At 38.3% G+C, this 24143-nt stretch overlaps 1 protein-coding gene and 1 pseudogene across 1 annotated transcript; both read left to right on the top strand.

Moving 5' to 3' along the window:
• On the top strand, positions 1–2993 carry LOC122651105 (protein SRG1-like). The gene is made up of 4 exons (XM_043844435.1): positions 1–261; positions 568–815; positions 1319–1643; positions 2727–2993. Exons 1-4 carry the CDS (start codon positions 1–3, stop codon positions 2991–2993), a joined length of 1101 nt encoding a protein of 366 aa, XP_043700370.1.
• A 5023-nt stretch (positions 2994–8016) lies between these two features.
• On the top strand, positions 8017–10802 carry LOC122651104 (annotated as a pseudogene).
• The last annotated feature ends 13341 nt before the right edge of the window (positions 10803–24143 follow it).

Raw genomic sequence — 24143 nt, 5'->3', positions numbered from 1 at the left:
ATGGCGACTAAACAGTTAACTTTGGGAAGCTCGCTGCCCGTACCCAACGTTCAGGAGCTGGTGAAGGAGCCCATGAACTCTATCCCAACTCGCTTCATTCGTCCTGATCAAGAACCTCCAATCATTTCATCTGATGCTGCCTCACTACTCCCTGCAGTTCCTGTGATTGACTTGCAGAAACTACAACTCTCAGGAGAATCCATGGACGCAGCACAACGGGCAAAGCTACATTCTGCATGCCAAGAATGGGGTTTCTTCCAAGTAAGTTAAATGTTTGATGAGTACTTTCATCCATATTATGATTATACATTAATTCATGTGGGATCTCCAGAAGCTTTCTAAGTAAATGATCTCTCTCTCTCTCTCTCTGATCATTTGATTCATGACTCAACTACAGATCAGATTTTAATCTACAGCTTCTGCAGAAAAAAAAAAAAAAAAACTTAGATCCTTAATTTTTTCTTAGATAAGACTTTAGATCTCATATTTTGAAATGCCAATTGGATCTTGACAATAGATAGATAGTTTGTCACAATTATTAACAATTTTGATTTAAATGCACTGCAGGTTGTAAACCATGGAGTCAGCTCTTCACTGGTGGAGAAATTAAAAATTGAGATTCAGGAGTTCTTCAAGCTACCAATTGAAGAGAAAAAGAAATTCTGGCAGTTACCAGGAGATGTGGAGGGCTTTGGGAATCAATTTGTTATATCTGAGGAGCAAAAACTTGATTGGGCAGACATGTTTTTCATGCGAACCCTCCCAACATACACAAGGGTGCCCCACTTATTTCCCAACCTTCCCCTCCCACTCAGGTCTCTCTCTCTCTCTCTCTTTCTTTGTGTACACCTTCTTCTTCTCTTACACTGATACACACACTGGAAGATAAAATAGATCTGCACACTCATGTGAAGAAAGAAATATCACCTTCTCCTGCTCTTTGTGCACCACCTTTTCCTCAGTTCTTGGTACACACCCTACGATTTTCTTAACTCATTCTGATACCACTTGTGGAGGGCAAATGCACAAACAATCACACAACATAAATAATTTATTGTGGTTCGGCAAGGTTGCCTGCATCCATCTGAGAGAACCAGAGATTTTCTATTAAACCTGAAAACTCGAGCTCTCCACCACTCTCTACCTCACAAACTGCTCCTTTTTTGCTTGTGTGTGTATGTATGTGTATGATTACTAAAGTATATAAAATACTAAAGGTGGTAATGAAGTTGACATAGGCCTTATAATGACTTAAGTACCCACATGCATGGCTAGCTCATCAATCTTAATTTAGTCATAAAACTATCTTTCCATGCAGAGAGACATTGGACTCTTATGCGTTAGAGATGAAAAAGCTTGCGATGACTTTGTTAGAAGAGATGGCAAAGGCTTTGAAGATGGATGCTATAGAGATGAGAGAGTTATTTGAAGAAGGGATGCAGTGTATGAGGATGAACTACTATCCTCCATGTCCTCAACCTGAGAAAGTAATTGGCATTTCACCTCACTCAGATATCTCGGGCTTAACCATTCTCCTTCAAGTTAATGAAATTGAAGGCCTTCAGATAAGAAAAGACGGGATTTGGGTTCCAGTTACGCCTCTTCCACATGCTTTCGTAGTGAATATTGGAGACACCATGGAGGTAAACTACCAAAGATTAAGTAGCATAACTAAAAGATTAGATGGTGATTACTGAGTCGGCGGTTGAACCAGTTTCTTTCTAGTTCAATCGTTTTCGAAGCTTGTTAGATTTTGATGCAGTGAATGCGTTCCATGGCCAGGAATGGGAGGGAGGTTTAGTCCCACATCGATCGGATAGTGTATGGCAGTTTGATTTATGACTTTGGAAAGGCCTCTCCACTCTGAAGCTCAGGCTTTTGGGTTGGACACCATTAAGTGGTATTAGAGTAGGATGTTCTTGCACCAACTATGTGGGGACTCATGGTCCAAAGTTGAGGGGAGTTGATGCAGTGAATGCGTTCCATGGTCAAGAATGGGAGGGGAATTTAATCCCATTAGATTTCAACCCAAATCGAACTGTAGCCTGGTCCACTTGGGGTTTGTGCCCATTCTGATTTTAAAAACTATGAGCGGGAAGTCCTGATCTGGTAGACCACGTACATGATGGGTTATAATCCTTTTGCATTTGAGTCAGGATTCTCTATCCATGTGGAGTGCCATCTCATGTAGTGAGGGCCAATGAAATAGAAATTCAATCCCATCAAACACAAGGATCAGAAGGATAGAAATTCTATTTCATTGGCCCTCCTCATGTGGGATGACACCCCACGTGGGTAGAGGATCCAAACTCAGCATTTTGGCCTGCTAGTCAGATTACAAGATGGGCTAGACTTAAGCATGGTTCTTTGACCGGAAATGTTGTAGTATATCCCTCATTGCCATAGTTTTAGTGCACGGTATTGGATTGGGTATCGGTCATCTTCAAAATCGATACGATACTAATACGATATCAGCATGGATAGGCCGTATTAGACAAATTTACCCTTGAGTTTCTTTAATAATGGATTTTTTTGAATATTTTACCTTTTGTTCGTACCGTTCCACCGATACTATATCAAAAATGTCGCCCCAATTGACCCCGTGTGTGCTTCCATTGGACACTTCCCCTTATATTTTATAACTCAACAAAAATCCTTATCGATCCCTATGAGTTTTTTTTTTGGTAGAAACTATTCTTATGAGTTGGTGCTTTTGTTTTTGACAGATTTTAAGCAATGGGACGTACCACAGTATTGAGCATAGGGCAACAGTGAATTCTGTTAAAGAGAGGCTCTCCATCGGAACATTCTACAGTCCAAAACTTGATGGAGAAGTGGGTCCTGTACGAAGCTTGATCACCAGAGATAGACCAGCTTTGTTTAGAACAGTAGGAGCTGAGGAGTTCTCCAAGTCGTTCCTTACAGTGAAACTTGAAGGGAAAAGCTACGTTGAGTTCATGAGGATTCCAAATGGAGAAGGCAGTGTTAATTGAGTTTATGACTTGCTAATGTAGTATTGTCATGTTTGGTAATAAAGCTGAAATTCAGTTAGGTATGACAATTTAATCTGTGCATACTCAACCTCCAATTTTAATGACCTCCTCAGGTATATAATGGCACCAAGAAATTGAACAAACTGATTTAAAACTATAATTCTATATAACTCATAACACTCCTCTCACGTGTGGATGGATGAGACATCGCTATACACAGTGAAAAAACACAAAAACATGAAAGGAAAAAAAAAAAAAAGAAAGGAATCATAAGCTTCGATACTGTGTTGGAGGGTTCAACCCAAAAACTTATGGCATTAGGTAGAGAGAACTTCTCAAGTATACAAAGAGAGGTCGATTTAGATTCACGTTTGCCTAGACAAGAGAGGGTTCTTTGAACAAGTGGCATAAGGGAGCACACCAATGAAGTATGATAAAATGGTATTACACATAGGTGGATGGCAAGGTAATTTCATGAGGAGAGAGATAGAAACATAGGTGTTAGCATACCTGCCAGAGAACCTTTTCTCTAGAGTACTTTCATTACAGAGGTAAAAGTTAAAGTGGCATAAGAAATGAAATATGACTCTTCTCAACATTGACTAGTCATACAATAATTCAGCATTATCTACAGAGCACAGTGAGAGAAGAATAAATGATTGAAAGATTTCCCAAAGTATTGTCCATATATATATATATAGTAGACATACTCAATTTATGGGTCGGACTAAGCTGGGGCAGACCATAAAGCAGGGCTAGGCTTGGACCAAATATTTTTGAGCCTATGTAGAGACAGGAGTACTATCCTGCATAGCCCAACCCAAGTTTTTAGTGACATCAGTCCCTTTATATGAGGCTCAATTTGATGAACAAGCTAAAGCAGGGTTTTGTTATAGATCGAGAATGGTAAAGACATGTTAAACAACCATTGAATTCAGAAGATACAAAAATTTTTGTAGAATAAAACATTAGTTGAGAAATATATAAAAGCTTTTATTGCACTAGTAAGAATAAGTTACCTCGATCTTTGTCCCTACATTTCAAGAAACTAATAACATAAGCTACTACGTACTTGATCTATTTCAAACCCTTTTGAGGTCCTTATTATTAGAAGAAGGTATGACAAAATTGGGTACAACCCAAGCACAATTGCTCAGAATTTTCGTTCTAGATATGTCTGTGCTTGAATGACTAGTGCCGAAAGAATGGTAAATCCCAGTACTCAGAGAATAGAAGACACAGGAGTTGAAGCCTCCTCTTCCATTACTACTACTTTTATCGCAAGAAAAGGGGAATATGGGAAAGTAGATCTTGTCACCCATTCCATCAAATGCCTTCATCGTTTTGGCTGAGAGCAGCGAAGTCTGACTACCAAGGAATAACATGTGATCTTCCAAATCTTGGACTTGATTCCAAATCATCCTCTGGGGATCCAGGCTGAAAACAGAGACACCCTTTCCCATGTGACCCTGAAACACTGAGAAAAGATTACCATTACATTGGACCAAGAAACGGATACCCTTTGGAATGGTAAAAACAAAAGATGGTGTATGGGGACGAGCGAGAACAGTCCAATTGCAGCAATCTTCCGATGATGAACTCTGCTGCTGCTGTGGATAAAAAATACCAAGATTTCCAAATTCACCAAGGCAGTAAAAAGCCCATTATGGAATATTGGATTGGCATTAGATAGGATGAAGGGTAGATTATTGGCTACACGCTTGTGAATAGTCCAGTTTGCTTCCCGTCGACGGATAATGCAAATAGGAACTACATCAGTATATAGTGAACTCGAAATGCCGAAAACTATACAATTCGAAGAAGTTGGTGGGGATGAGAAGGAGAGTGCTGGCAAGGGCATGTCACATTTTCCATTTTCATACATCCATTCTTTGGTTGGAAACTCCGGGAGTTCAATCTTTGTACCCTTATTATTACTGATGAAGGGATTGAGAAAGAAGACTCGCCTTGAATATTGCCATATGACTAACCAACCGTCACTTGAGGAGGAGCATATTCTTGAATCAGAGAATAGTCCTGGAAATTTTATGAGACGACTACTGCCATTGCGTAAGGGATGAAAAACATTCAATTCAGTTGTATTAATCTCATAATTCTCATTTCCATTCTTTACAACCCCTTGAATCTTCAAAAACCCTCAAGATCATTAACCACTTAAATTTTAAGGTTAATTTCACGGACACCCCCTATAAGTATATGAAATATCACGGACATACCAAACTTTGGAAAAAATATCACAGACTATCTTTATTTTATGTTTTTATTTCAACTTAATCCACTCCGTTAGGTCTGTGTAGTTAAGTTGTTGTTAATTCTTTTATACTGGCGAAAGTACCCTTACCACAGGGTGAACTTACCATAATACTCTTAAGGGTAAAACCCTAAATTACAAACTATTATCTTCATCAGTCTTCAAATCATGGCTGATTCCTAATTACTAAGCCTCCTATTTTGACCGAGAGGCGCCATGGAATCAATGCATGCAGCTGCCCCATTTGCAGAGGGAGTCTCTTAGCAAAACCCAGCAAGGAATCCCATTGATTCCAGCCAATTCGTCCTGCCTATCTGATTCCCTTGCCTCTCTGCCGAGATCAGTTGTAACCTCATCAGAATGGGCTCCGCCGGTGTCACTGGCTTCCAGGATCCCTGAATCTGGAATTCTTTCCTTTTCTCTTCAGGATCACTGGCTCCCCCCTCTCTCTCTCTCTCTCTCTCTCTCTCTCTCTCTCTCTCTCTAATGAATACAACACAAACACATCCCTCGACCCTCGACCTTCGCCCAGTCGCCGGATGTCAAACCCTTAAAACTCCGATCTCCTCTTTCTCACACATAAACACAAACACATCACCGACTCTTTCTTCCCTAACTCCAAACGTCCCTTCAAGGTCCCTTCGCAATATTACAGAGTTCTTTCCCCATCACTTTTGCTCTCTTTATTTATTTTGAAAAGCTGATTTAGTGTATAATATAGTCTACGTTTATTGTAAATTAAATGAATACTAGAAGACAAAAACTTTTATCAAAGCTTAGAGAGAGACCCATCGCGACTGACCATTCATCCTCTCCATCCGACCACCACCGCCACCACTCAGAAAGTCAGAAGTACATGTACACACACAAAGATTAGAGTACAGACAGATCCATTCAAATAGATGCATACATTATATTAATGTGGGCTTCCCACGATAAACATGTTTTTTTCATTTCTTTCTCTTCCCATGAATATTTTACAAACAAATGCTAAGAACCACCGATCTCACGTATTTGACTTTACCGCCGGTGGGTTAACTAATGCCGGAGTTACTGTCTGATTTTCTACAGTAAATGGGAATATTTTAAGAATTAAAAAAAAAAAAAGAAAGTTGAAGATGGGAGGATGGAATTTCATTCTTTAATTTATTTATTTAAATAACTACTTGGGGGTTCAAATGGACATTTCAACTTTGGTTGCTAACTGTGCTTAACATTAGGGGAAAGGTTGATATTTTTCCAAAGTTTGGTATGTCCGTGATATTTCATATACTTACAGGGGGTGTCCATGAAATTAACCCAAAATTTTATTATTAATTGGATATCTATTCAGATCAAATGCATTTTTTTTTTATTATTCAAATTCAAATCCAGATACCCATAAACTGACACGAATACTTACCCTTAATTAAATGAATAAGGATGCCAATCAAATTTAAATTTCCGAATATTTGTTTACATCCCTACCTAGATAGATTTTTTTAAAGAAATCCATCTATAGCATATTTAAACCAGCACATACAATATGGAATGGGACCTTTCCTTCAAAAATACATCAAGTTGGTCCCATCAAACAACAACCAGTATTATAGTTAATTGAATTAGGTGTGAGATTACCAAAAAATAATTCGGTGTGATATCTTTTGGCATCTCTTCCTTGTGTCCTGGACTCGTGGTCCATGTTTGGTGTGGTTTATCCTCTTCCTTTTTTATGGTGCCTAGTGGGTTCACCACTATGGTGGCCCGGAGAGGGAGGGGTGCTAGTGGACCCAAGGGATAGGGGTAGCTAGAGAGCGATGCATAATCTAGATCCTCTACGGTGCATTGCTTGTATCGACTTGAGCGGTGCAGATTGAGCCGCACGCACGAAGATCGTCTTACTCATGCCCAAACGCCTTGCTCGAGTGGGGGTAAGACGATCAATGCGCGTGCGACCCAGTCTACACCGCACAGGCCGCTACAGGCAGTTGCGCCATAGAAGATCTGAGTACGGCAAGCACCGGTACACTTGTGAAGATTTTAATCAAGTGCCTCACTCCACCTCCTTTTCTTCTTATTATTTTTCTTGTAGCCGTTGCCATTTTTTATGTGTGAAACTGTGAATTAGTCAAGCAAATGGGTCCCTCGTGAAGAGAAACCCAACACTATATTGAATACTTCAGTATATTTATGTTCCCAAATTTTAAATAAAACAGTATATAACATAAATTTATCCGCATTCAATTATTTTCCGTATTGATTCCTTTTTTTTTTTTTTAAATTCTTTCTTGTCCAACTAATATTGCTACGTATCCCCTAGGGGTATCAAAATCAAGCTTGAACCAATGAAATCGAATCAAACCGATATGATCGAGTTTATTGGATTATGTTTTGAACTGGGGTCTTGTAACATTGAAACCAATAAGACATCGAACTGAACTTAAAAAATCGAATCGAAACCGATATAACTTGAAAAGAAATCTATATATATCAGCCTAAAGCACAAATTTTTTTTAAAATACTTCTGAATGTAATTATATGATCAATCGAAACCAAATTGATAAAACCGAACTGAACCAAAACCGATTCACCCTTAGTGGATCATGTTTTGGACTCACTCATTCCCACACTGAAACCGATCGGTTTTTGACACCCCTAAGCCATTTCCATTGTTTTGTTGTATTTATATTTGTTTGGTGGGTGATTAAGGTTGTGGGTACTTGTGAGGAAGCTAGGACAATTGATCACAAACCAACTAGCTAGGGAAGCTTCATGGGGACTAAACTGTCAACTTTGGGAAGCTCGCTGCCCGAACCCAATGTTCAGGAGCTGGCGAAGGAGCCCATGAACTCTATCTCAACTCGCTTCATTCATTCTGATCAAGAACCTTCAATCATCTCATCTGATGCTGCCTCACTACTCCCTGCAGTTCCTGTGATTGGCTTGCAGAAACTACAACTCTCAGGAGAATCCATGGACGCAGCAGAATTGGCAAAGCTTCATTCTGCATCCCAAGAATGGGGTTTCTTCCAAGTAAGTTAAATGTTTGATGAGTACGTTCATCCATATTATGATTATACATTAATTCATGTGGGATCTCCAGAAACTTTCTAAGTAAATGATCTCTCTCTCTCTCTCTCTCTCTCTCTCTCTCTCTCTCTCTCATCATTTGATTCATGACTCAACTACAGATCAGATTTTAGTCTACAGCTTCCTTAATTTGTTCTTAGATAAGATTTTAGATCTCTTATTATGAAATACCCATTGGGTCTTGACAATAGATAGATAGTTTGTCACAATTATTAACAATATTGATTTAAATGCACTGCAGGTTGTAAACCATGGAGTCAGCTCTTCACTGGTGGAGAAATTAAAAATTGAGATTCAGGAGTTCTTCAAGCTACCAATTGAAGAGAAAAAGAAGTTTTGGAAGTTACCAGGAGATGTGGAGGGCTTTGGGAATCAATATGTTATATCTGAGGAGCAGAAACTTAATTGGGCAGACTTTTTTTACATGCGAACCTCCAAACATACGCAAGGATACCCCACTTATTTCCCAACCTTCCCCTCCCACTCAAGTGTCTCTCTCTCTCTCTCTTTCTTTGTGTACACCTTCTTCTTCTCTTACACGGATACACACACTGTAAGAGAAAATCGATCTGCACACTCATGTGAAGAAAAGAATGTCACCTTCTCCCGCTCTTTATGCACCATCCTTTTCCTCAGTTCTCCGTACACACCGTACAACGATTTTCTTAATTTCATTGATACCACTTGTTGAGGGCGAATGCACAAACAATCACATACAACACAAATGATTTATTGTGGTTCGGCAAGATTGCCTACATCCATTTGAGAGAACTAGAGATTTTCTATTAAACCTGAAAACTCGAGCTCTACACCACTCTCTACCTCACAAACTGCTCCTTTTTGCTTGTGTGTGTATGTATGTGTATGATTACTAAAGTACATAAAATACTAAAGATGGTAATGAAGTTGACATAGGCCTTATAATGACTTAAGTACCCACATGCATGGCTAGCTCATCAATCTTAATTTGATCATAAAACTATCTTTCCATGCAGAGAGACATTGGAATCTTATTCGTTAGAGGTGAAAAAGCTTGCCATGACTTTGCTAGAAGAGATGGCAAAGGCTTTGAAGATGGATGCTACAGAGATGAGAGAGCTATTTGAAGAAGGGATGCAGTGTATGAGTATGAACTACTATCCTCCATGTCCTCAACCTGAGAAAGTAATTGGCATTTCACCTCACTCAGATATTGCAGGCTTAACCATTCTCCTTCAAATTAATGAAATTGAAGGCCTTCAGATAAGAAAAGACGGGATTTGGGTTCCAATTACGCCTCTTCCACATGCTTTCGTATTGAATACTGGAGACACCGTGGAGGTAAACTACCAAAGATTAAGTAGCATAACTAAAAGATTAGATGGTGATTACCGAGTCGGTGGTTGAACCAGCTTCTTTCTAGTTCAATCGGTTTCGAAGCTTGTTAGATTTTGATGTAGTGGATACGCTCCATGGCTAGGAATGGGAAGAGAGTTTAGTCCCACATCAGTCGAGTAGTGTGCGTCAATTTGACTTATGACTTTGGAAGGGCCTCTAAGTCCTGATCCGGTAGACCACGTACAGAGATGGGTTATAATCCCTTTGCATTTGAGTCAGGATTCTCTATCCATGTAGGGTGTCACCTCACGTAGTGAGGGCCAATGAAATATAATCTCAACCCCATCTAACAAGGGTCAGATGGATAGAGATTCCATGTCATTGGCCCTCCTAATGTGGGATGACACCCCATGTGGGTAGAGGATCCAAACTCCGTGCGTTTTGGCCTACTAGTCAGATTACAAGATGGGCTAGACTCAAGCATGGTTCCCTTCACTGGAAAATCTGTAGTATATCCCTCAGTGCCATGATTTTAGTGCACGGTATCAGATCGGGTAACGGTCATCTTCAAAATCGATATGATATTGATACAGTATTGGCATGGATCATCCGTATTGAACACATTTACCCCTGGCCAGGTTTCCTTAAAAATGAATTTTCTTGATTATTTTACCCCTTGTCCGTACGATACAGTATAAAAAATGCCGCCCCCATTGACCCCTGTGTGCTTCCATTGGACAATTCCCCTTATATTTTATAACTCAACAAGAAATCCTTATCCCTATAATTTTTTTTTTTGTTTTTGTGGGTAGAAAGTAGAAACTATTCTTATGAGTTGGTGCTTTTGTTTCTGACAGATTTTAAGCAATGGGACGTACCACAGTATTGAGCATAGGGCAACAGTGAACTCTGTTAAAGAAAGGCTCTCCATCGGAACATTCTACAGTCCAAAACTTGATGGAGAAGTGGGTCCTGCACGAAGCTTGATCACCAGAGATAGACCAGCTTTGTTTAGAACAGTAGGAACTGAGGAGTTCCCCAAGACTTTCCTTACAGTGAAACTTGAAGGGAAAAGTTACGTTGAATTCATGAGGAATTCCAAATGGAGAAGGCAGTACGTGCTAATTGAGTTTATGGCACATAATTTATGAACTTGAAGATTCATCAGTGAATAAACTATGCTGTATGACTTATTGTTAATGTAGTAGTATTGTCATGTTTCCTCAATCTCCAAATTTAACCACCTCCTAACACTCCTCTCACGTGTGGACGGATGAGATGTCGCCATACATGTGGGAAAAACCAAACCATGAAAGGAAAAAAAACCAAGGAATCATAAGTTTTAATATTGTGTTGGAGGATTTAATCTAAAAAACTTAAGGCATATTAGGTGGAGAGAACTCCTCAAACATACACGAAGAGAATGTGCATGTTTTCCTAGATAGGAGAAGGTTCATTACACATAGGTGCTAGCATATCCTGCCCCGCAGGTCAGAGAACCTTTTCCATAGAGTGCTTTCATTACCGAACTAAAAATTAAAGTGGCATAAGAAATGAAATATGACTCTTCTCAACATTGACTAGTCGTACAATAATTCAGCATTATCTACAGAGCACAGTGAGAGAAGAATAAATGATTGAAAGATTTCCCAAAGTATAATCCATATATATATATATATATATATATATATATATATATATAGACATACTCAATTTATGGGTCGGACTAAGGTGGGGCAGACCATAAAGCAGGGCTAGGCTTGGACCAAATATTTTTGAGCTAGAGACGGGAGTACTATCCTGGATAGAGAATGGAAAATAAAGAAGGAAATATTATTCTTTTGCTTGTAAAGATATTGGTACAAGTGGCCAGCATCTTTACAAGCAAGTGCTGATAGATACTACCAAAGTGATCCTGATCTAGCTTTCGGCTGGTCTTGATCGATTGACTCCACACATTTTTTCTCCTTGGTTGCTTTTGCCATGAACTTGCTCTCTGTGAAGATGAAACGATAAAAATAATTGATATGGATAAAATAATTGTTTATAAAAGGGAGTGTGTAAAAGAACAGGGCAGACTGTTACATTGTGTTCGGATTCGGATCCTCTCCTGCGAGCAACCGGTCCGGTGCCTGTTCTGTTCCGTCTTTCTTCTCCCTCTCTGTTTCTCTTCTAGTCTTCTCTATTCTCTTTGAAGAGATTAATAACTATACAACAGAGAGGGCAATTGAGAGCGTATAAATAATCTAAACTGGGAAGGAAGCGCTGAGGCTTGGGAGAGAAGGAGAGACTGAAAATGGAAACCAATTACCACCAAATAGGAAACGAATTTCTCTTCGATCCTTTTCATTTTCCTTTTTAATTACTCACCCCATTCACAAAAAAAGCGATTCCTTGCAATCTTCCTTTTTTTTTTTTCGTTTCAACCTTTCAATCTTCATTCCTATTTTTTTTCTTAACCCTTTGCTGAAAACCCTTGATAAACCCTCGTATCTTCTCCGCCTTCCATTCCATTAGGGATGCAAACGGATGGGATTCGGCAAGGATAGTGTTATATCCGCATCCGCATCTGCATCCGATTAGCTTTCGGACGGATTCGGCTAATGCTAAACAAATACATAGATACGGATATGAAAACAGATTTCGGCTATTCATTTATACCCCTACTTCGCATCCCTCCTCTTGAGGTTCAAACCCTTCTCTGTTCGTCGTCTAAGGACTACAATCTCTGCAAGCAGCGAAAGGTTTGTCTAAAACTCTCTCTCTCTCTGAGAAACACACAGATAGTAGTAGTACATAAAAAATAAAAAAAAAAGAGATTAATTTGGGTTGTTTTTGTGGTCTGCAGCATTTTTTCTGGAATATCTTGAGTTCTTGGAGTTTGACTCTGTCCATAACAGGTATCTCTTTGTGCTTGGCTGCTGCAATTTATGACTTTAAAGTATTGAGCGATAAATTGATTTAAGTGAAGTGAACACTAACACAACAATCGTTGATCGACTTGTTACTCAAGTTGGACGATCATTATTTAATTTGGTTAAAGCCTCATCTTAAGGGAAGTCGATGCATTTTGAGGATCCTTAGATGCTCGTTTGAAACAAACTCTAACATTGCTTGGTGTGTTTGGTATTCCGGTTATGGTGGACTGAAATTAAAATAAGAAACGCACTAACAGTGCTAGATAGAGGGCTGACCTCGACGTAACACGGTAAGGTTGCTCCATTGCAACCTAGTGGTCGAGGGTTCGAGTTTGGAAACAGCCTCTTCGTGAAGCGGTGGTAAGGCTACGTACTTATGACCCTCCCCAGACCCACAGTGGCAGGAGCCTCGTGCACTGGATTTGGATAGGAGGCAGTGTTTTTTTTTTTTTAATGTTGCAAAGTGGATAGACGGGTGGGGGACAAGGAGGATACTAGGTGATGAACAGGGGTCTTGAAACCGAGACCTCCTGGGGGCTCGTCACAACTGTACTAACCCATTACGAGCTGCACTAGCAGCTGTCCTCAAATGGCTAGGTTTATTGGTTAGAAGTTATGTAGGGTTACTTCCCCAGACCCTGCTAAATGCGGGAGCCTTGTGCACTGGATACGGTCATGGTGGAAATGGCTAATAACTAAATTTAATTCATATACTTGTTTTTTCTCACCACCATTGGTTGGGTTTGTGACCAACAAATTAATAAAAGAAGAGGTTTTGGTAGCTTGACAGTTACAGTAGTTACTCTTAGGGAAATTGTTCTCATGTTGACAAAATTAAGTAGAACAAGGAATGAAAAAGAAATTGAAGGTGCCAGCTAGCTAAGCCAGTAACGACCTCTTCTGGTTGAAGCAAGATCTTGGAGTGTCTCTGTCCATAATGGGAAGTAGCTCAAAGTTTAGCTTCTTCAAAATCATGATTATTAACTAGAATTAAAGAGGGGTTAGTAAAGCTTTGACAATACCTCATATATATATTTATCAAAATCCGTCCGTGGAAACACATGATTTATATTATGAAAGAATCGCTTTAATTTCTTACATATTAGATAAAAGCAGAACATACGATTTGTCAATTTCATAGTGTATTTTCTTTGTGATTTGATGTTTCAGCAGTGATCAGAGGGAGTCCGAGACAGACAATTATATATGATGATATCAAGGCAAGAAGATCCGGTATTTTTTGAAGCAGAACCTTGGCTTGTTTGTTGCCATGGCAAGGACATAGCTGGCCAAATTTTTTACCACATATCAAAGGATATGAGCTCTTCCTTTTTCACAAGCATTACTTGACCCGAAGAACTAGAAGTGGTATGGTTTGGAGTTTTCAGATTTTCAAGATGGACTTTTCGAGAATGGAATGGACAAGAGTGAGAAACCTTGGAAACAAGGCATTATTCATTGATCCTTATGGAAAAGAGGGTTTGTATTCTACGACGACTATGACAGGATCAGCATCATCATCATCATCAAGGATTTTGAGCAACCCCATCTACTTCACTCAGGAGGAGGAGGACAGTTACTTGTATAGATTCGACATGAAAGAGAAAAGCGTTTCGGCTATATTATTGCCATGTCCACCACACCTATTAATTGACAACATGGCTAATTCAGTGTGGGTAATGCCTGTTGATGTCCAATCTGTAAAGATATCTCAGATCATGCAGTTGCAGATGCAGGGATAAAATAAAGCTAATTCGCAGGGGAAAGAAAAAGATGATATCCTTGATCAGGACATCAAGAAAGATGATTATTATTTGTCCATCTCATCCAAGGTGGTGGTGACAAAGTACTCTTATCTTATTTCACTTATAGTTGGAGCTCTGCTGCTACTACCTGCACTTTTTGTAAACAAGTATAAGATGAAACTAGGAGTGGTGATTGCAGAGACAAGCATAAGTGCATCATTAGGGATGGCACATGTTATTAGGTAAGAATTTTATTTAATTGATTTCAACCCCAATTACAACTTCTTTAATTATTTCTATTTAAGCATTTACCAGGAAAAAAAAAAAAAAGATTCTTCTATTTAAGCACACTGCTTTGGATTCCTTATAAACAGAACTGCATTTATCAATTATAGATTCTATGATTTTTCTAATAGGGTAAAACTATCCTAAGTAGCCCACCACCAAGGCCCAAGTATTAGTTACTTGGAATAGCATGAGATGAAGCCTACAAAGTATGACAATTGACAAATTTGGGGTTTCAAAATTTAGAACTATGGGATAATGCACAGTAGTGGTTAAAGGACCATAGGCATGCATGGACATACATGGATATGCGTACCAATATATATACGATAACATTTGCTTGAACTAGGATTTGAAATTTGATACGTGGATAATCCAGACCAGGTACTATCCATCCAACGTCAGAATTGCCACAACATTATTCCAAGTGGCACAAAATATTGCTTCTTTGATAAGCCTAGCAAAGTAAAGTTGTTCAAATGAGGGTTTTTCTTTTCAAATAAAATATTAATAATTAATCTAGGATTAGTTTTTGGCATAATGCATTTGGTAACCTTCACTTTTATTTTTAATTTTTTTTTTCCTTTTCTCATATCACAGGCACACAATCACTGCTCACTAGTGACCTCTTTTTAATTTTGAGTCTTGGTAATTGGATTTTATTTTCTTCCCATTTTAGTACATTTAGACTATGTTTGGAACACTAGAAATGGATAAAATAGAAAAAGAAAAAAATTTCCCTTCACAAGGACAGCAATCAATGGCTGTCATTCTCTGCCCCCTATTTACGAATGTCGATAATACCCTCTAGGTTGCACGATACCCTCTCAACACCCATGGAACGCCTTGGTGAAGGGATTCTCATTTGACCATGGCTGAAGAACAACTCAGTCCAAAAACCTTTGCAATTTTGGTGAGTAACAGCCGATGTCTGCTGTTCACCAGACCATGAGTTGCCCTACCCAAACTTGTTTGCCTAGCAGGACATAACCCCTATGCCACATATGGGTGTAGTAGACCTCTTAAGAAAAGATGTGTGTAAAAATAGGAACTGAAGATATTTCAAGAGAAATAAACTATTCAATGATCTGATCTGATCAAATAAGATTACTATGGTTCAGATTCCAATGGATACTATGCTTCAAGGGCCTTTTTGCTCAAGAACTTCAGGGAAAATCTATCATACCTCGATGTCACGAGGATGGATTTAAAACGCGAACGCAAAGACAACATTCCTATGAACTGCATACGTAGCTAAGAAGACAATTAAGTGAAACAATTTTGTAGTTAAGATTGGTTATGATGTTTCCTAACACGCTGTGTTGTAGGTTATGTGCTTACAACTATATGCTTCAATCACAGAACAGAAGCCACTTAAAAGCAGAGAATGGCAAATATCACGTTTAGAAGTTCAATTCTGTAACTGTATTCCTCCTAATTTTAAATCAACTAGCCAACAAATTAAAACTGAAAACCAGGGGAGTTAATAGCAATAATTCTCACATGGCATCACATCTCATCCTACAACATAGAATCAATTAAGTCAAATCTCAGGTTTAAGGGAAATTCATGAGATGATGTCACGGGCTAGCACTAACTCAAATTACTGGACAACTGAATCATGTATATCCAAGTGACAAAATTTCATTATTTCATTGGGGAGAAATCCTCTATTTCGGGTGAGACCCTTGATTGGTAGATCGAGAGCATGCATGAAGAGTAATTTCTCTCCATCTACGGGGAGAGGATCCGGAGTCAAGACTCATCTTTTGAGTAGACAATAGATTATTCTCTTAGCAAGCAACATAAAGAGTTAACCAATGAGGTGTGACAAAATGATATATCATACATAGGAGGGTAGTGAGGTAAGTTCATATGAGGAGGAGAGAGATAGACACAGAGGTACTAGTGTACCATGTACCGGTAGCTGAGAGAACCTTTTCAGTAAACTTTATCACAAAGCTAAAACACTAAAGTGGCATAAGGATTAAAATGACTCTTCTCATGTATAATAATTGGCATGATTTGGTAGGTTTCTTCAATTGGGAGCTTGTAAGGAATGGCAGTGAGTTCTTTCTTTTTCACAGGCATTACTTGACCCGAAGAACAAGAAGTTGTATGGTGAGTTTTCATATTTTCAAGATGGAATTTTTCAAAATGTAATGGAAAAGAGTGATGAGAAACCTTGGATACAAGGCATATATAATTCATTGATCCATATGGAAAAGTTGGTTTGTATTCTAATACGAGAGGATCATCATCAGAGATTTTGTGCAACTCCCATCTACTTTACTCAGGAGGAGGAGGAGGACAGTTATACTTATATAGATTCGACATGAAAAGAGAAAAGCATTTCGGCTATATTATTGCCATGTCCACAATGCGCATTTATCAATTAATGAATCTATGCTTTTTATAATAGGGTAAAACTATCCTAAATTGCCTACCAAGGCCCAAATATTTGTCACTTGGAATATCAGATGAGGCCTACAAAGTATGACAATTGGCATATTTGAGGTTTGAAAGTTCAGGACTATAGGATAGTACATATATAATACAGGTTGAAGTACCATAGGTATGCATGGACATACATGAGTATGCACACCAATACAATATATAGGAACTGAAGATATTTCAAGAGAAATAAACTATTCAATGATCTGATCAAATAAGATTAACTATGGTTCGGCTAGCTCCAAATGGATATCAATGGTAGAATCCACCAAAGCACATGTGTTTAGCATAGAAACTTTTTTTTTTTCGATTAGTTCTTTAAGATTGAATATATATCAACTTGAGGGGGGCTAAGAGTGTCATCTCTGTCTTAATTGGATTTTTATTTTCTTCTCGATCATTTTAGTACACAAACTATATATGTTTGGAACACAAGAAATGGATAGAAATGAAAAGAAAAACATAATAAGGCAAGAATCATGATGAAAGTAAAGATGAGATGTTAACAAACAATCATTGAACTCACAACATACAAAAATTGTTGTAAAAGAAAACATGCATTACTTGATCAGAAACATAAAAGCTGTTACATGATTTATATTTCAAACCCATTTGAGGTCCTTGATTATTAGAAGAAGGTATGACAAAATTGGGTACAATCCAAGCACAATTTCTCCGAAGTTTCATTCTAGATATGTCTGTGCTTGATTGGCTAGTGCCAAAAGAATGGTACATCCCAGTACTTAGAGAATAGAAGACAGAATAATTGAAGCCTCCTCCTTCAATATTATTACTATTACTACTACTGCTATGATCATAAGAAAAGGGGAATATGGGAAAGTAGATCTTGTCACCAATTGCATCCAATGTGTTCATTGTTTTGGCCAAGAGCGAATTTTGACTACCAAGGAATAACATGTGACCTTCCAAATCTTGGACTTGATTCCAAATCATTGTCTGGGGATCCAGGCGGAAAACAGAGACATCCTTTCCCATGTGACCCTGAAACACTGAGAAAAGATTACCGTTGCATTGGACAAAGAAACAGTTACCAACTGGAATGGTTAGAACAAAAGATGGTGTATGGGGACGAGAGAGAACAGTCCAATTGCAGCAATCTTCCGATGATGTTGAACTCTGCTGCTGCTGTGGATAAAAAATTCCAAGATTTCCAGATTCACCAAGGCAGTAAAAAAGCCCATTATGGAATACTGGATTGGCATTAGATAGGATGAATGGTAGGTTATTGGGTACAAACTTGTGAATAGTCCAGTTTGCATCCCCTGGACGAATAATGCAAATAGAAACTACATTATATAGTGAACTTGAAATGCCGAAGACTATACAGTCAGAAGAAGTTGGTGGGGATGAGAAGGAGAGTGCTGGCAAGTGCATGTCCCATATTTCGTTTGGAGATTCTGCAGGAAAATCCCATTCTAATCGGCGTGGAAAATCTGGGAGTTCAATCACAATAGTCTTCTTGTTATTACTGATAAAGGGATTGAGAAAGAAGAGTCGCCTTGAATACTGCCACATGAGTAACCAACCATCAGTTGAGGAGGAGCAAATTCTTGAATCAGCAGATATTAGTCCTGGAATTTCTATGCGACTACTGCCTTTGCATAAGGGATGAAAAACGTTGATGAGTAATTGGAGGCATATTTAGTGGGAATGGATTGCAACTGGATCACCATGTTCTACAAACACCACGGAAAGAGCAGTAGTCCTGCCCCAAGAGACAAATTAATAAAACCCAGAAGCTTCTCTGGAAGATCATCAGACCAGCAAGGTGATTCTTCTTCTTCTTGGTTTCTTCTTGATTGATGATGGAAAATAGAGAAGAAGGAAATAATACTCTTTTTCTTCTTTTGCTTGTATAAGTAGTGGTAGAATGCATCTTTACAAGATGCAGCAAATAATACTGATAGATACCACCAAGGTGGTTCTGAAATAGCTTTCGGCGGCTGGTCTTCTTGATTACGTCTTTTTTTAGGGTTATAAACCCTGTCCTACTCTTGTATAAATATTTTAAGATCGTTAATATTGAAATATACAACTGAGATCGAATTCTCAGATCTGATATAGCCGAGATCCATCGACGAGACTCCTTCTAAATATCTATTGAGCTCTTGGAGTTTCTCTCTCTTCATAACAGGTACCTCTTTGTCTCTCTCTCTCTCTCTATATATATAAATATATCCATAACAGGAAATATTAGAGCATCTTTGTAACGGTGGATTCGAGATGCATATATACAGTGTAATTAGACTAATTAGACTGGCTGTAGGCACAATTAATAAAACCATACACATCTCTAAGTACCTTTTTTTTTTTTTTTTTTTTAAAAATTACCTTTTCATGTGGCTGGATTTGGATGGGAGGTTAAAATCTTGGTTACTCATACTTTGTGCTTCGTATTTCAATTCCTTCTTTCTTGTCCCAGATTCATTCCAAACTTCACCATCTTCACCCTAGGTAATTAAAGGAAAATTTTAATCTTTTTTTGGTTTAAAGCGTTTTTTTCAATATCTGTGCATGATGGGAACCAACTCCCAAGTTTAGTTTCTTCAAAATCATTAACTAGGATTAACGACTTCTTGCTTTGTGATTTTATGTTTCAATAGTGTGAATTCGATTAATCCGAAGAAGACAATTATGATGATAATAAAGCAAGAGCAAGACCCAGACCCAGACCCGTCAGTAGGTTCTGAAGCAGAACCTTGGCTTGTATTTTGCCGTGGAAATCAGGAGGAGGACGAGGAGGATGAGGAGGATGATGATGAGGAGGAGGATGACGAGGAGGAGGAGGCGGACATAGGTGACCAAATTTTCTACAACATATCGGAGGATAGTTACTATGTTAAGAGCATACTGAGATGATCGGGAAAGATATTTGCTCTTGTTCTCATGGATGGATGGTAATATTGGATACTAAACAAGGACAATGTATCTTGTTGAATCCTTTCTCTTTGGAGAAAATCCATCTACCACCACACGAATGGAAATCATTCGAATACGATGAATGTTTGCTATCATCTCCCCCCCCCCCCCCCCAAATGATCCCAACTGCATTGTCTTGTTCACAATCCGTGACGAATTAACACTCATGTTTTGTCAGCCTGGCCACAATAACAGATGGACGAAGTATGATCTGGTGTATAATCTGGGAGACGCAGTAATAAACTTATATAGTCCAATCAGTTGCAATGGAACCATATATGCAGTAGCAGCTCATAATCGATCAGACACTTTTGAGGATTAAATTAGACCCTGCAGCTGCTGTTCGTATTGAATTTGAAGTTTTATCGACGATCCCACCTATGGATTCAGATTCAATTGGTGCAGATTTGGTAGCATTACCAGCTTGGGAGCTGATTGGGTGTGGCAATGACCTCTTCCTTCTTCACAAGTATGAATTGACCCGAAGAACAGAAAGTATGGTTTGGAGTTTTCAGATTTTCAAGATGGACTTTTCGAGCATGGAATGGAAAAGAGTGCGAAACCTTGGAAACAAGGCATTATTCATTGATCCTCATGAAAAAGGTGGTTTCTATCCTACTACTACCACAGGATCATCATCATCAAGGATTTTGAGCAACTCCATCTACTTTACTCAGGAGAATGACAGTTATTTGTATAGATTTGACATGAAAGAGAAAAGTATTTCGGCTACATTGCCATGTCCAGACCTGAATCCTGATCATATCCAATCTATAAAGATATATCAGATCATGCAGATGCAGGGACAAAACAGAGCTTGGCAGGGGAAAGAAAAATGTATCCTTGATCAGGACAACAGCAACAAGAAGAAAGGAGATTATTTCCCTTGGCGGCCCATCTCACTCAAGGTGGTGATCACAAAGTATTCTTATCTTGCACGCACAGTTGCTGAAGCTCTAGTACTGCCACTGCTTGTACTTTTGTTACGGCATATGTGATTAGGTAAGAATTTTATTTGATTCCGACATCAATTATAACAGTTTTATCTTCATCAAGTGATAATGATTCTTCTATTTAAGCCCACTGCTTAAGATTTCTTATAATTAAACACAATGCATTTCTCAATTAATAAATGACTGATTTTTCTAATAGGGTAAAACTTTCCTGAATAGCCTACCAAAATTAGCTTATCAACAAGGACCAAATATATATATCACATGGAACATCAGATGAGGCCTACAAAGTATGCCAATTGGCAAATTTGAGGTTTGAAAATTTGGATGTTAATCCTCTCCAATTCTCTAATGTGTGCGGTACGATAATTCAAGGTGGAGATGTCGACCCTTGGCAGCTTGGAGATCCAACGGTCCAAGCTCATTGACTTCCTTTTTTTTTTTTTTATTTCAAGCTAGCCACCGTTGGATGTCCGAGCTGCCAGGTGTCAACATTTCCACCCCGAACTGTCGCACTGGACACTTTTAGGGAATTGGAGAGAATTATTTTCCTTGAAAATTCAGGATTATAGGATTGTGCACAATAGTGGTTGAAGTAACATACATATGTATGCATACTAATATATGAGATAGTATTTGATTGGAGAGGGTTCCCTACACTGCCTTAGTGCAGTTTTGGGTGAATAAAAGAACCCTCTTAGGAATCTAACAAAAGGGGCAGAAGCTTTTATGACATATCACCCCCTCACATGAACAATGATATGTGAAGGGACTGTGCAATTTCATTTTTGAGTTGGCATTATACAAAACCTTTGTCCTTTGATTGAATTAGGATATGAAATTTGATACGTGAATAACCCAGACCATGTACAATCTATAAAACAGACAGATAAATTACCACAACATCATTCCAAGTGGCAAAAACTAAATGACTTCTTTGATAAGCCTAGCAAAGTAAGATTGTTGGTTTTTTTCTTTTCAAATAAAATATTAATAATTAATCTAAGATTAGTTCTTGGCACAATGCATTTGGTGACCTTCATTTTTTATTTTACATTTCCTTTTTTCATATGGAGGGCACACGGTTACTGCCCACTAGTGTCCTATCTTTAATTTTGAGTCTCGGTCATTAGTTTTTTATTTTCTTCTCATTTTTAGTACACTTAGACTATGTTTAGAAAGTTGGTACCAAATAAAAAAAGACTATGTTTAGAAACACACGAAATGGATAAAAAATATAGGGGAAAATTTTTCCTTCACAAGAACTAACCCGTATTTACGAATGGTCAATAATACCTCCTAGGTTGCATGATACCCTCTCAACACCCATGTAATACCTCAGTCAAGGGATTCTTTGAGTAACAACCGGTGTCTATTATTCTCATTGTTCCACCAAATCTTGAGTTGCCCTACCCAAACTTGTTTGCATGGTGGGATATAACCCCTATGCCACATATGGATGTAAACCTCCCAAGAAAAGATGTGTGTAAAAATAGAAACAAAAGATATTCCAAGAGAAATAAATTATTCAATTATTTGATCAAATAAGAATACTATGAAATGGATATCAATGGTAGAATCCATTGAAGCATGTGTTTTTAGCATGGAAACCTTTTTTCCTCGATTTAGCGGTCAAAGATGGAGGGGGCCTATCTACCTTTAATTTTAAGTTCTGGTAATTGGATAGATTTTTATTTTTTTCCTTAATTTAGTACACTTATGCTATGTTTGGAACACAAAAATCAATAAAAAAAATATAGGAAAAATTATGTTTACCATCCCTGTAGTTTAAAAAATTTACACTAATCCCCTCAAAATTATGCTTACCCCCCTCCAAAGGGGAGGTGAATGTAATTTTGAAAGAGATCAGTGTAATTTTTTCAAACTATAGAGGTTTTTTGTAATTTTTTCAAAAAAATAAAAGAAAAACATAATAAGATAAAAATCATAACGAAAGTAATGATGGTTTTGTCTCTCACTTTTTATTTTTATTTCTTGCATTTCAAACATAACTGTAATCATTTACCCCAAAAAAAAAACATAACCTTAATCGGTTTGGGTAAAAAAGTGTGTAGGGGAGCGGTTTTTTATTTTTCTGTTTTTTTTGGTGAAATGTTTTTTCCTGGTTTTGCTATCAAGGGTAGAGCTACTAAGTTAATCTAGATACAATTAGAGTCCTTCACCAAGGCAGTAAACAAGCTCATCCAAGTGACTCCATCCAATTGGAAGATATCGTGCAATAGGAAGAGCCGGGAGGGTATAATTGACTCTATCCAATTGGAAGATGTTTTAGGACCCTAGAATGGTTGCTGAACCTACACTACAGGTGTAACAAAAATTTAGAAGGTATGATAAAACTTTCAAGAAACATAAGCTGTTAGTTGATTTATATTTCAAACCCATTTGAGGTCCTTAGTAGAAGGTATGACAAAATTGGGTTCAATCCAAACACAATATCTCCGAATTTTCACTCTAGATATGTCTGAGCTTGAATGACTAATGCCAAAAGAATGGTACATCTCACTACTTAGAGAATAGAAGACACAGGAATGGAAGCCTCCTTCTCCTCCTCCTCCATTACTACTACTATCACAAGAAAAGGGGAATATGGGAAAGTAGATCTTGTCATCCATTCCATCGAATGCCTTTACCGTTTTGGCCGAGAGCGAAGTCTGACTAGCAAGGAATAGCATGTGATCTTCCAAATCATGGACTTGATTCCAAATCATCCTCTGAGGATCCAGGCTGAAAACAGAGACACCCTGAATTAAAACAAGAAACATGTACTAATACTAAAACGGTGAAGGCATTCGATGGATTGGATTAATGCCCTTGGATCGCCATGTTCTACAAACAGCATGGAAAGAGCAATAGTCCTCGCAAAAGAGACACAATGTTATCAAACCCAAAAGCTCCTCTAAAAGATCATCAGATCAAGGTGCTGATGATCCTTAGTCGTTTCTTTTCTTGATTGTCGATGGAAAATAGAGAAGTAAATAATATTCTTCTTCTTTTGCTTGTAATTAAGATATTGGTCTAAGTGGTGGTAGAATGCATCTTTAGAAGCAAGTACTGATAGATACCACCAAGGTGGTCCTGATCTAGCTTCCTGTTGGTCCTGATGACAGCTGCCTCCACAGCTTTTGCCATGAATTACTTGATTGCTTTTGAAAAGTGACCACCCAAGTTGACCGACA

This window comes from Telopea speciosissima, chromosome 2 (assembly GCF_018873765.1).
Source record: "Telopea speciosissima isolate NSW1024214 ecotype Mountain lineage chromosome 2, Tspe_v1, whole genome shotgun sequence".
In the NCBI taxonomy this organism is placed as follows: domain Eukaryota; kingdom Viridiplantae; phylum Streptophyta; class Magnoliopsida; order Proteales; family Proteaceae; genus Telopea; species Telopea speciosissima.
Note: the sequence above shows the minus strand (reverse complement) of the source record. Positions and strands in the feature narration are given on the sequence as shown.